The following is a 14,534-nucleotide window of genomic DNA, read 5'->3' as shown; positions in this document are numbered from 1 at the left end:
CACAAAAAAATACGTGTGGTACAAAAACAATCAAATTATCATGTGCAAGAAAAAGAAAGTTGTGTGAAATGGGAAAGACAAACAGAAGTGGGACTAATTTAATATTACAATAATTACCATATTTTCTTAAATAAAGTCATTAAAAATAAAAATAAACTATGTACAGTGCCTGACATTAGTAATTGAGATGATGTTTGACCCTTCAGTCCAAAGACTGGTTTGGAGAAGCTTTCTATTCTAGTTTATTCTGTGCAAGAATCTTCACCTCTCCATAACTACTGCAGCCTAAATTCATTTGAACTTGCTCACTACATCCAAGTCTTGGTCTTTCTCTACAATTTTTACCCTCCACACTTTCTTCATTGCCAAATTGATGGATATGTCCTATCAACCAGTTCCTTCTTCTAAACAAGTTATGTCACTAAATTCTTTCTTTCCCAATTCTGTTCAGTATCACCAAATTTGTTATTTGATCCATGCGTATAATAGTCTATAGCACCAAATGTCAAATGCTTCTATTCTATTATTTTCTGAACTGCTTGTTGTCAATTTTTCACGTTGAAAGAAGCTACATACCAGACAAACACTTTCAAAGAAATCTTCCTAATATTTAACTCTAGATTTGATGTTAACAGTTTTTTTCCAGAAATACTTTTCTTACTATTGCCAGTCTATATTTCATGTTCTCCTACTTTGGCCATCATCAGTTATTTTACTGTCTAAATATCAAAACTCATGAATTAATTTCAGTGTCTTGTGCCCTAATTGAATATCCTCAATATTGCTGGACATTTAACTTGACTACATTCCATTATCCTTGTTTTGCTTTTGTTGATGTTCATCTTATACCCTTCTTTCAAGATACTGTCTATTGTGTTCAGCTGCTCTTTCAAGTCTTTTGTTGTCTCTGACAGAATAACAATGCCATCAGCACACCGCAAAGATTTTATTTCCTCTCTCTGGGTTTTACTTCCTTTTCCAAACTTCTCTTTGTTTCCTTTACTGCTGGCTCAATGTGCTAACTGAATAACATCAAGATTAGGCTACAACCTTGTCTCATGCGCTTCTCAGCTGCAGTTTCCCTTTCATGCCCCTTGAATCTTATACAACTGCTATCTGGCGTCTGTGTGAGCTGTAAATAACCTTTTGCTTCTGTATTTTATCCCTGCTACCTTAAGAATTTCAAAGAGTTTCCAGTTGATATTGTCAAAAGTTTCCTCCGAACCTACAAAAGCTATAAATGTAGGGTTGCCTTTCCTTAACCGATCTTCTGAGATAAGTTGTCGGGTCAGTATTTCTTCAAATCTTCCTACATTTCTCCAGAATCCTAGCTGATTTTCCCCGAGGACAGCTTCTATCAGCTTTTCCATTCTTCTGTAAATGATTTGTGTTAGTATTTTGCTATTGTGACTTCTTAAACTGAAAGTTTGATGAAATTCACGTCTGTCTGAAGTCTAATGGGTTTGCACCTGTTTTATACATCTTACATATCATGCGGAATAGTTTTGTCATGGCTGCTTCTCCCAAGGATCTAAATAATTCTGCAGGAATGTCATCTTCTCTTGGTACTTGTTTCCACTGAGCTGTTTTGTTGCTTTGGGAAATTATTCACACAGTATCATATCAGCCATCAAACATTCATCCTCTTCACCTTTTATATTAGAAATGAAGAAATTCCTCTAGCTGTATTTAAGATGTCGATTTTATTTTGGCAACTAGTTTCAACGTTGTAACAACTTCATCTTCAGGCTCATACACTCGTTGAAGTCAACTGCGTGCAGCTGATGTTAGAAGTCATTGGTTAGATACAGACGTGGTTAGTAACTAAACACCTTCCACATGGAGCATATCTCACCAATGATTTCTAGTATCAGCCACACGCAGTTGACGTCAACAAATGTATGGGCCTGAAGATGTCATTGTTACAACGTTGAAACTAGTTGGCAAAATAAAATCGACACCTTAAATACAGCTGGAGGAATTTCTTCGTTTTTAATATAAATTTATACCAGCTGACATCCCATTGTCCTCCATTTCAACTACCTTTTGTTCCCATAATATAGTCCTCAAATTTGTTTCCCTTATGTAGATCCTCTCCACATCCCTTCCACCTTTCGCTTCTGCTTCTTTATTTAGTGTTGGCTTGCTGTCTGAGCTCTTTGATATTCATACAGCTGCTCTTCCTTCCTCTGAAGATCTCTTTAATTATTCTAAGGCTGACACCTATGTTTCCCCTAGATATGCGTACTTTTACAGCCTTGCATCTGTCATCTAGACATTACCACTTAGCTATTTTGTATCTCATGTCAGTCTTGTTTTTTTAGAGATCTGTATTCCATTTCATCTGCATCATTTGCTGCATTTTCATATTTTCTCCATATATTAAATTTTGGGGTAACCCTTCCCATTCTAAAAGGATATTTTTGGCTCACAAACGGGCGGTTTGGGCAATAAGTGGTGTAAGTTCATGAGCCTCTTGTCGAACTTTGTTCACAAGTCTAGGTATTTTGAGATTGATCTCTCTCTCTCTCTCTCTCTCTCTCTCTCTCTCTCTCTCTCTCTCTATATATATATATATATATATATATATATATATATATATATATATATATATATTCCTTACTGTCATTTATTGTTAACAATATTAGCTTATTCCCAAGAATAAGCAGCTTGCACTCAGTTAATACCCGCCAGAGATCAAACCTGTATTTGGATCGAACTTCCTTAACTCTTGTGCAGAAAAGTGTGCAGTATACTGCTGCATCAATTTTCAATAAGCTACCACTTGAATTCAAAAATCTTAGCAGTAATCCATGCACTTCCAAGTCGAAACGGAAGAGTTTCCTCATGGATCACTCCTTCTATTCTGTCGAGGAGTTCCTTGAAAAATTAAGCTGATTCTTGTTGCATTGTTGATTTCGTTTACTTAAACTTATGAATTGACTTTTTTCGGGTTCATAAACATTTTATTTTTATCTGTAATTACTTTTATGTTGTAATTTCATGTACTGATGTTTTCCATGACCTTGGAGGTTTGCTCCTCAATTTGGTCCTACGGAACTTGATGTGCAAATAAATAAAAATAAAATAAATTAGTTACATTCAAAATCTCCTTTGTTATCCATGAATTTCACTAGGCCTTGTCTTTCTATCCACGTGACCCTCTGCTGCCTTCACTATTTCATCTCTGAGTGTATTCTATTGTATTCCTTTCTCCTATTTCAGTCACCCTTTGCATGATCCTCCTCCTGAAATTCTCAGCAACCTCTTTTTCCTTCAATTCATCCAGGTCTCTTCTCCCTAAATCCCTATCTTTTTGCACTTTCTTCACTTTTAATCTGCATTTCATTTTGTGTAAATTATGCCCAGGATCCAGACATGTCCCCAGAAATATCTGGTTTTGGAATTGTGTCCAAAAGAACAGACACCACATACATTATTAAGACGAGGCTGACCAGTGGTCCCCTCAGCGCAGATGCATGCCACGCTTGAACTCACAGGAATCGGTGAAACACTGTGAGTAACCAGGACAATGGCTCGGGGCACTACATCACTAGTGTGTGGATAAGTTGAGAATTTGGATGTAATGGTCAGTGCAGTTTCGATGACCACTGTGTCCGGATAGCTTAGTGGTCAGAGCGTCTGCCTAGTGAGCGGGAGACCCTGGTTCAAATCCTGGTCCTGCACAAATTTTCAACTCTCCCCATTGATGTAAATCAGTGCCCACTATCAGCTAAAAGTCATTAATTCCTTTGTGTCTTGATTGTTCAAGTGTTTTTAAAAATGGGAAAAACGTGTAAGTGGTCTTGGAGAGTATTTTGTAAAGTTATGACAGTTGTATTGTAAATAAAAGCTTTTCTGAATTTCTGCTAAAGACTTTTGACATAACACTCGTATTCTGGGGTAACACGTAGTCGAGGAAAAAAGTGTTCGTTGGTCGGAAAAGTGAATTAAGGATACCGTATTTATTCGAATCTAAGCCGCAGTCGAATCTAAGCCGCTCCTGAAAAATGAGACTCGAAATTGGGGACAAAAATTTTTCCCGAATCTAAGCCGCTCCTGAAATTTGAGACTCGAAATTAAATGTGAGAGAAAAGTTTTAGACCTCCCCTCCAAATCGAAACAAAGTTGATCCATTGCAACATGAAACACAATTGAGGTCGAATGGATGAAGATACAGCTACAGTAGTTTGGTTCGAGTCGTAAGCTTGACAGTTAAGCTTTAGCAAGTAGCCATTGCTGTGTCAGGCACTTCCTTTTTCGCGTGCTTCGTCTGGTTTGAATCGATTGCTTATTTTGCTTTGATCTGATAAGTGTCGTTCACTTTGTTATAGGGGTTTACTTCAATCTAAGCTGAAAATGCATTATTGTTCTGGGTCATGCATTGTTTGTCGCATTCTGATAATGAGTGTTAACGACCTGTCGCCGCTCGCGGCATGGCTTGTGTTGTGCGCGCTACCTTACAATAAAAAGAAAGAGAGGAATTGTCTCATAAGCGAAACACTGGCACGATACTGCTATTTGTTGTTACTTACAATGCTGCTTTCTTTGATAATGATCAACAAGAACCAAATAATAGACTACGTATGATAGAAGATGTTCTGAACAAGAGTTTAGGGAAAATTTTTCTCCGTTTGAAAATCTTTGCAGATGCCTCTTTAGTACATTACATTCTGCACAGAAATTAGTCATCTTATATTTAAGAATCTAGTCAGTTGCTATGCTTCATTTCTGACTGTATCACTATTTAACGTAAGAATAATACAAATATAAACATGACATGATATGTATATTCTTCTGCGTTTCTCACTCTAGTTGCGTAGTTTATTAGACAGACAGGATTTAAATGAGGTAGCAGCAAACACGAAAGAACACATGGCATAATGTTTACATTCGTCTACCTTTTCTTTCAATTTATATACTGACGCAGGGGTTTTGGCACCAGTATTTATCTTTGTGCTTGCAAAGCATACCTGTGTTGCACTATGTGTATTTGATGGCAGAAGTTAGTTGTGGCGACACCTACCAACATTTTTCAGAATTTCCACTTACTTTGCACCGATTACAAAAACCGGAAAAAAGTGCGGCTTAGATTTGAGTAAGTACGGAAATCTCTGATGTCTACTCTAGAATCTCTTGCAGACAGCTCTTGTAACAGGTGGACGTACTGACCCAGCCTCACAGCACATTTACTCACTTAACAAGTTCGTAATTGACAGTTAAGTCACAGCTTGAAAACAACAGTGATGTTAGTAAATATAATACTAGAAGAAAAAACACTATCCACCATTCAACCATAGTGTGTCATTGAATTGAATGAGGTATTTTGCTATGAAAGTCTTTAACCATCTGCGCAGCAATGTAAATACTTCAACAGATATTAAAATTAACTTAGAACGGTAACTGAAATAATATCTGTTTGACAACTCATTCTACTGTATAGAAGAACTTCTGTATGTGCGTGCGTGCCATCATATTTGCAAGAATTAACAAGATATTCACCTTAGTAAACAAAGTAAATGTATCACACATAAGATATAACCAAAATAAGAACCTATAGGGGGGAGAGAGAGAGAGAGAGAGAGAGAGAGAGAGAGAGAGAGAGAGAGAGAGAGAGAGAGAGAGACATAATTTATGATGGCTTCTGAGTATGTACACAAAGTCTACAGTTAATGTAGCTCAAATCTGTATCATAATATCACATTTGCCTTTGCCGTCTAACAACCATCACCATCCAACCTAACCTAGATCTGAGGCTACACTGCAGATAAATTGGTCACCAAAGCCTTTATTTTGGGACAAAGCTTCTTTTTATGAGAAATCAAACAACAGAAAATCCAGGCTAGAATAATGATGATATGAAAAGGATAGATTGCTACTCACCATGTAGTGGAGATGCTGAGTCACAGGCAGGCACAACAAAAATACTGCTAAACTAGTAAGCTTTTGGCCAAAAGCCCTTCTTCTGAAGTACACACACACACACACACACACACACACAAACACACACACACACACACAAAGTGCTCAAGAAACAGCTGGACCATCTAGTTACTGGCATGCTGCCCTACACAACATTCTTCATTTCAGTGACTGCTTCACAGCCTGTGTCGTTAAGCTACTTACTACCAAAACCAGCTTTTCTGAATTGCACTGGTGGGAACTCTCCGTGCAATATATTCTGCGTTTCTATACAGTTTTTTTGTAGTTCTCCCCTTCTCCACCCCTCTGTCTTAACTTCTCAACTTCCAGCTGGACCTAGCTGCCCCAACCTCTCCCCACCTTGTCTCTGTATGCTCCCACAAGCAGCACTTTACTATCTCCCAACCTTACCCTTCTACCCCTCCCCCGGCACTGCCACCTCCTCCTTCTTACCTCCACCACCCAGACCCCAGACTGCATTTCCCATAATGTGTTGTAGCTTGTGTCAGGCTTCGGCAGCCATAGACAGTGGTTATGTTTTTGTGAGTTGCATTTACTTAAATGTGCATGTGTATGTATATATTTTCCCTCTCCTTCCCTCTTTCCTGACGAAGCAACTGCCAGTTGCGAAAGCTCGTAATTCTGTGTGTGTGTTTGTGTGTTTTGTTCATGTGCCTGTCTGCCGGCGCTTTCCCGCTTGGTAAGTCTTGGAATCTTTGTTTTTAATATATTTTTCCCATGTGGAAGTTTCTTTCTGTTTTATTTACATTGTATGTATATTATGTTTAATTTGGAAGAAGGCCCTTTGACCAAAAGCTTACAGTCTTTTTGTTGTGCCTATCTGTGACTCATCATGTCGTGCCTATCTGTGACTCATCATGTCGTGCCTATCTGTGACTCAACGTCTCTACTATCTACTATACGGTATGCACCACTCCTCTGCTCTTCCCCTGGCTACTGACCTGTGAGCACTTGCAGTTGAAGTTCATGTGTGTCTCAGAGGATCATTGTTTGCTCACTGTACTAACATCCACAAAATGTGATTGACCCTGAGGTCCTAACAGATCTTGTAAAACAATTCCCAAAGCCATTTCTCCTACTGGCAGACGTCAATGTCCATCATTTATTGTGGTATCAGACCTCTACTTGCCCTTGGGGTCAGATTGTGGAGAGCCTTATGACAATGCACAAGCTGTGCATCCTTAACGCAGGCACTCGCACTTATTTCTGTGCTATTGCAGGGTCATCGTCAGTCATTAAGCTCTCTGTCTGCTTTCTAGCCCTTGCGGTTTCTGTTCAGTGGGAAGTCACTGAGACTTTCATTTCAGTGATCATTTCCCACTTCAGGTTCACTTGCCAGATGGAGCTCTCGCTGAAAGGACACAGCTAAGTCCTGAGGTCATCTTCGGAGGCAACCTGTCCCTTGGTGGATTGACGAGTGCCATAAACTAATCTGCGTCAGGTTTGTGGCTCTGCAGTAGTTTAAGTGCTGCCCAATGGAAGAAAACCTCAGTGTTTAAGAGTGAAAAGAGCCAAGGCTAGACACATCATGAAGCAGAGCAAGGAAAGGTCACGGCAAGTGTTCCTGGATTTTTTCAACCATTTGACTTGTTCTGTAAAAGTATGGGAAGGCATAGGGAGGATTTCTGGTAAACATGGCCATTTACAATTAGCGGCAGTGTCTTCAAACAATGCCCAGAGACATTGCCCAGAAAATGGCAGAGCATTTTGCAAAGACTACTGCCAATGCCAGCCAGGATCTAGCATTCTGCCACTATCACATGACCTTAGAGTTTTACAGCTGGCCTTTCTCCATGTGATAGCTGGATTCAGCACTGTCTGAGGCTCACGTTACTGCACCCGGTCACTGCAAAATCCAGGACAGCATGCTTCAACATTTGGTAGCAGTGTCAAAGGGAATCTTCCTTGAATGTTTTAATTTTATGTTGCAGACAAGCCACTTCCCCTTAAACCAGATGGGGACCAAATGTGTACTAGTAATTATCAGAGTATCATCTTAATGAGCTGCGTAGGCAAGACCCTGGAACAAATGCTAAATGTTATGTAATCTTGATGTTACAGAGCAGATAACTACTTGGTTGATCTGAGTGAGGATTCAGGACATTTTGATCCACTGTCAACAACCTGACCCTGTTAGACTGCTATCCTACATAAACATCACTGTCTCGATATATTTTTTGAAATCCATAAGGTATACAATGGTGAGTTAGTGACGTGTTGTCAGATCATTGTGAGTTGGAGAACAGTGTTCCTCAAGGCAGTGTTTTAAGTGTTGCATCTTTGCTGTAGACATAAACAGTATTACATCTATAGTAAGGTGTTCTATATAGTGCTCCTTATTTGCGAAGGATTTTGCAGTTTTGAACATTTTTGGAAGATGACTTCAAACAGCTGTAAGTAATATATAAAATGCGAGTTTGACCATGAGCTGCCTTTTTATTTAAAACCCAAATATTGACCGGTTTCAGTCACAGACCATCTTCAAGGATTCTATCCAAAGATACAAAAAATACATGTGGTATACAGGAAACGTTAAAAAATCTTTTCCAAGGAAGTACAAAGTATACATGAATACTTACAGGGTTAAAACAGTTTAAGCCATATCACATTTGTCACTACTTAAATAGGGTTAAAACAGTTTAAGCCATATCACATCTGTCACTACTTAAATAAAGGCCACATCACATATGGAGAGCATGTCATGAATTCCCGTATAGCATACAGGACTTTTAAAGGCAGACATACTAATAAGGTGTGTAAACAGAGCATTGTTGAAGAGAAGATTAGAGGTATAAGTGCTACAATTGTACCAAATATTGAGGAGTTGGTCAAAGATCTCTACAAAGTATTTTTGACGTATGTTACAAAAATATCTCGATGATAAGTTTCTTGCAAATTGCAGGGAACTGGACTATCTGTGGTGAACATCTTTGGTGTAGTTTCACATGTAAACACACACATCCTTAATGGCTGAACCTCTAATACCTTTTAGATAAAGCTGGACTTCGATAAAGAAAATTATTCATCAGTACCACTTTATATACATGTGTTACCAACATTCTTTAAAGCTAAATTTGGGCACATGATTACTTATGTTGTGGTTATTTATACCCCCCCCCCCCTTTTATGATGTTAGTATTACTGATATGTTAGGCTTGTGACTAAACACTTTAACTAAACTTTATTTACATATGATGTTTCCCTGTAAATGTAGTCAAAATGATTCATTATTGTAACTTAGGTTCATATGAATGTTGGGTGACATTTCAACCTATTTCTGAACATTGTATTGTAACTTGTTTTTATGCTATGGATACTATTTTCATTAAATTTATGATATAACTGACTTTTGTTTATACGCATTTCATGGAGTATAAGCAGTGATTTATAATGATTTATATCTGGTATTGCAAGGTTGATGTTATTCTATGTTTGGAGATAGCAACTTCATTTTTCTATTTACATGTGAAACTATACCAAAGATGTTCACCAAAGATAGTCCAGTTCCCTGCATTCAACAAGACACTTATCATTAAAATATTTTGTACCATATATCGAAAATACATTGTACAGATCTTTGACTACTCCTCAATATTTTGTACAATTGTAGCACTTATACGTCTGATGTTCTCTTAGTATGATTGCCTTTAAAAGTCCTTTATGCTGTACTGGAATTCAAGGCATGTTCACCATGTGAGACGTGGTTATTATCTAAGTAATGATAGATTTGATGTTGTGGCCTAAACTGTTCTAACTCTGCACGTATTCGCATATATTTTACGCTTCCAAGAAAAAGATTTTGTAACATTTTCTGTGTAGTACATGTATTTTTTTATCTTTGGATAGAATCCGTGAAGATTTTATAGATTTTGCAGTTTTTTCTTCATCCTCCAGTGTTGCAATAGGGGCTTGTCAGTTGCAGCTTACTGTGCAGTGTATTGTAGTGGAGTGAAGTGCAAAAATGGGGTTCAGTTTTCTGCCAAGAAACTGGAGTTTGGGCTCATTTTAGTTCTCTCATTGTTTTCAAAAGTAACAGAAACCTGAATGAAAAATAGACTATCAGGTACTTAACAAATTACAGTCTTCTGCATAAAGAACAAAGATCAGTTCAGTTTCAGGTCTAGGAAAATCACAGGGTCAGTTTTAGCTCCATTTACACATGTTCTGGAAGCTCTGGACCAAGGAGATAATATAACAGTCATCTTCTTTTACTTTATCAAAGCCTTTGATACAGTAGGTCACGCAGTTACGCTAAATAAATGGTGTGCTCGAGAAATAAGGGGGGTGGCAAATAAGTGTTTTTGCATGTGAATGTGGGGAAGGGGGGGGGGGGGGAGGGATTAGGAGCACTCAATGAAAATTGCCTACATGAAATCAGATAAAACAAATGAGGCTAAAATGGACAAAATGTGAGAAGAGATAAAAATCAATCTGGGATACATTCCCACTCACTCCTCCAACAGATCTCACCCTTATTCATCCACACAATCACACTAGCTCACATTATGGAAAATAGTGTTAAAATTATTCAGATGTTCTAAAACTGTTAAAATACTGAGAAAGTGTAGAGGACAGCGAAAACTGATCCATGGGAGTATGTGGTTGCCTGATTACTTGTGTCAGTAAAGCTGAGATCATATTTAGGGATATGGGTATACATACAGTAAATGTTGGAAATATTAAGATCTGTAAGGCATTGCAAAAGTGTAAAATGTAATGAAATAGATCATTGTTGTGCTGGAGAAGATTTCTTACTTTAAATATCCGCTCATTAATTAGTTGTACATTACATAGACTATTTGCACAATTTTTATAAAAAGATGTGGAATGAGTCAGTTAACAGGCAAAGTACACATGATAAGTTAGTGAATATGCCTGCATCCTGTCCATTTATAGGCCACTAATCTGTGTACTACCCAAGTAGCTAGTTGCTTTCATTTTTTTTCTTTCTCTTAATTTTCTTCTTTTTAACTAAAAATTTGTCTTTGGAATTATTGAAGTTGCTCAGGAGAAAAGAGTTAGGTTAGCTTTTTTTTTTCTTTGCTGCCTTTCAGATATTTTACATTATCTACAAATAACCAAAGATTTTTGTAGCTTCATATCAAAATATTCTCGAATATCTGACAGCTATAGTAATGAGTAATACTTGTCTTTTATTTCTTCTAGTGTTACAGCTATAGACATCACTATTCTCAAATTGTGGGGGATTATTTAATGAAGATTTCATCAGCAAATAGACATACTGTGTAACATAAAATAAAGAGAGCAAAAAATTATAACATCTTGTACATAAACCATACTGCAGTTGTAGGGAGTCAAAGGGCATGAAAGGGAAGCAGTAGTTGAGAAAGGAGTATGACAGGGTTGTAGCCTATCCCCGATATTATTCAGTGTGTACATTGACCAAGTAGTAAAGGAAAGAAAAAATTGTAAAAGGAACTAAAGTACAGGGAGAAGAAATAAAAACGTATAGGTTTGCCAATGACATTGTAATTCTGCCAAAGGCATCAAAGGACAAAAGCAGTTGAATAGAATCGAAAATTAGAGAGAGAAGCACAGATTGACTAAAAGAAGTGATAAGTTAATAGGATATGTTCTGAGAGATCAAGGAATTGTCAGTTTGGTATTAAAGGGAAGTGTGGGGTAAAAATTGTAGGGGAAGAAAAAGGGATGAATTGAGTAAACATTTTCAAATGTATGTAGGTTGCAGTAGTTATTCAGAGATGAGGAGGCATGCACAGGATAGACTAGTGTGGAGAGCTGCATAAAACTAGTTTTCAGAGAGAACAACACAACAGTAATGAAGCAACAGTCAGAATGCCCAACTTGTTGAAGAGACATTTAAAAGTAGATTATGAACGAATGAGTTCATATTAACATACAGAGGATGTCTGCAAAATTCTTTGCTGTAGTCTCTGATGAGTTTCTGCTGTTGAACACGCAAGGATAATTAAGGAGAAAATCTGGAAGATTTGATAGTATCAGCCTGTAATAGGCACAGCTATAGCTTGATTATTTACATTTTAGTTTCCTGTGGTGACCTGTTGAAGCACAGGGCCAGAAAGACAATTTTGAGAGATAGAAATGGCTTTGCAACAGTGAAACAAAAAAAAAAAAAACACCTGTATGTCACAAGCACACTTTAGAAAAATGAAAAAAGACTGGCAAGGATCAAAGAAGAATTTCTGAATTTTAGAGGGAAAAAATTGCAGTGTTGCATAGATTCTGTTTCTTTCTTTGGTCTTTTACGTGCTCCTTGGAGAAAACCCATGGTAAACCATTACCAGTAACACTTTGTATGACTGGGCTAATCCTGAAATGTTTACAAATTTTTTCCTATGAACAATATACAACTTATACCAATGTGATTTACCCCAAAGAATAAAGTGATGTTATGGAATTACAATAAAGAATTTAATGCCAATAGGTTTAGTAACACATAATTACCTTGTCATATCTTTCAAAAATATAAATTTATCTTTTAAGAATGCCACACTGAATAATGTGCAGGAAGTATGTAAAGACTTCTTTTTCCAATAACAGTAGTAGTAGTAGTAGTAGTAGTAGTAGTAGTAATAATAATAACAGAAATGTTAAGACATTAGTGCCGTATTAATGAAAGGCTACTCCAGTTGCTAATATGTCCATGACCATTTTTGACATTTGCATCCAGATCATTTTCAGAGACACTTGAAAACAGCCTGGATGTGAAACGCGAAGCTGTCCTATGAACTTAAATAAAGACTACCTGCAGTGGCCTTTAATTAACTTCTTGTACAGTTGCTCTCTGAGCATGGAGAGACTAATAATTATTGTCATAATGATTTTAAGACAGAAAATGAACTTGTCACATGGATTAAAAGGCAATAAGATGCAACATAGGCCTAACTAATTTTCTTGGATTTTGATGTGTGTCGCTGTTTAAAAGACATTATATTTGTGCTCATGTATTTGGACATGGGAAATGTGGCATCACTTTCTCTTTTAAAAACGGTTCTTACAGTTTATTTGTAATGTGATGTAAGGACAGACTTTTTTTATTTAAGTAGCTTTTTTAAAAGTTTTCCATGTTTTCTTCTATGTGCTTCACTTGAAATGTCCTTTCCAGATGTACCACAAGTTGAAAGATGAAGCTGTGCAACGATGGTTTGCAGAAGAAACACGTGACAAACCAACACAAGAGTAATGCCTCTCTGAAAGTAAAGAACAAATTTTCAGAAGTAGTAGCGGAACTTATTTTGTGTAGTTACTGTATATAAATGTATTGTACATAATATTCTTAAAAAGGCTTCATTTCAGAGTAAGAATATATAAATACTATAAATATTACAGGTATTTCATAGAAATAAATAGCAAACTTTTTTAAAATCTGTTTTACACTTATTCCTTCTGGAACTGTCTGCATCACAATTTCTAGATGTAATTTGTTTTTCACCCGTTGTGCCAATATATTCATTCTCACTGGGCACAAAAAGGTTTATACAATGTTCAGATTGGTTGCATAATTGCTACGAAAAAAACTCCATTTAGTTTATCTAAGAGTTTATCGCATGCAACATTTTCTTTTAGTAATTTTTAAGATTGTTATTCAGTAAAATTCCTTTATTATGATTCTGGTATCTTGTTTGCCAGCATTGAGTATTATGGTGCAGTGGTAATCACAACAGACTAGTATTAAGGATGACTTCAGTTCAAATCCCCATTTGACAATGTAGATGTAAGTTTTCCATGGTTTCCCTAATTGCTTTAGGCTGTACAGGCTGCAACAAGGATTGGTGAATATGTGGGAATCCATGAGGAGTAAGTTTCAAACATGAATGGAGGAAATCTGATAAAAACCTGGTGACATTTATTGTGCCTTTATTTATATATATATAATACACACACACACAAGAGGGAAACATTCCACGTAGGAAAAATATATCTAAAAACAAAGATGATGTTACTTACCAAACAAAAGTGCTGGCAGGTCGATAGACACACAAACATACACACAAAATTCCAGTGTTCGCAACCAACGATTGCTTCTTCAGGAAAGAGGGAAGGAGAGGGAAAGACTAAAGGATGTGGGTTTTAAGGGAGAGGGTAAGGAGTCATTCCAATCCCGGGAGCGGAAAGACTTACTTTAGGGTGCGCACGTGCGCACACACACACACACACACACACACACACACACACACACACACACTCACACTCACACTCACTGGAATTAGCGGAGGTTGAGGCCTGGCGGATATCGAGAAGAGAGGATATACTGAAGGGCAACTTCCCATCTCCAGAGTTCTGACAGGTTGGTGTTAGTGGGAAGTATCCAGATAACTCGGACCGTGTAACACTGTGCCAAGATGTGCTGGCCGTGCACCAAGGCATGTTTAGCCACAGGGCGATCCTCATTACCAACAAACACTGTCTGCCTGTGCCCATTCATGCCAATGGACAGTTTGTTGCTGGTCATTCCCACACAGAAAGCTTCACAGTGTAGGCAGGTCAGTTGGTAAATCATGTGGGTGCTTTCACACTTGGCTCTACCTTTGATCGTGTACACCTTCCAGGTTACAGGACTGGAGTAGATGGTGGTGGGAGGGTGCATG

General features: G+C 37.5%; 1 protein-coding gene across 1 annotated transcript in view; it reads left to right on the top strand.

Annotated features, from left to right (window-relative positions):
• LOC126356510 (uncharacterized) overlaps positions 1 to 13,315 on the top strand; it is a 35,627-nt gene extending 22,312 nt beyond the window's left edge. Inside the window, exon 3 of the mRNA XM_050007377.1 lies at positions 13,052 to 13,315. Within this exon, the coding sequence (XP_049863334.1) occupies positions 13,052 to 13,129 (78 nt within the window). The 3' untranslated portion in view covers positions 13,130 to 13,315. The remainder of the gene's footprint in view (positions 1 to 13,051) is intronic.
• Positions 13,316 to 14,534: the final 1,219 nt, after the last annotated feature.

This window comes from Schistocerca gregaria, chromosome 1 (genome assembly GCF_023897955.1).
Source record: "Schistocerca gregaria isolate iqSchGreg1 chromosome 1, iqSchGreg1.2, whole genome shotgun sequence".
In the NCBI taxonomy this organism is placed as follows: domain Eukaryota; kingdom Metazoa; phylum Arthropoda; class Insecta; order Orthoptera; family Acrididae; genus Schistocerca; species Schistocerca gregaria.
This window is presented reverse-complemented; position numbering and strand designations above follow the sequence as displayed.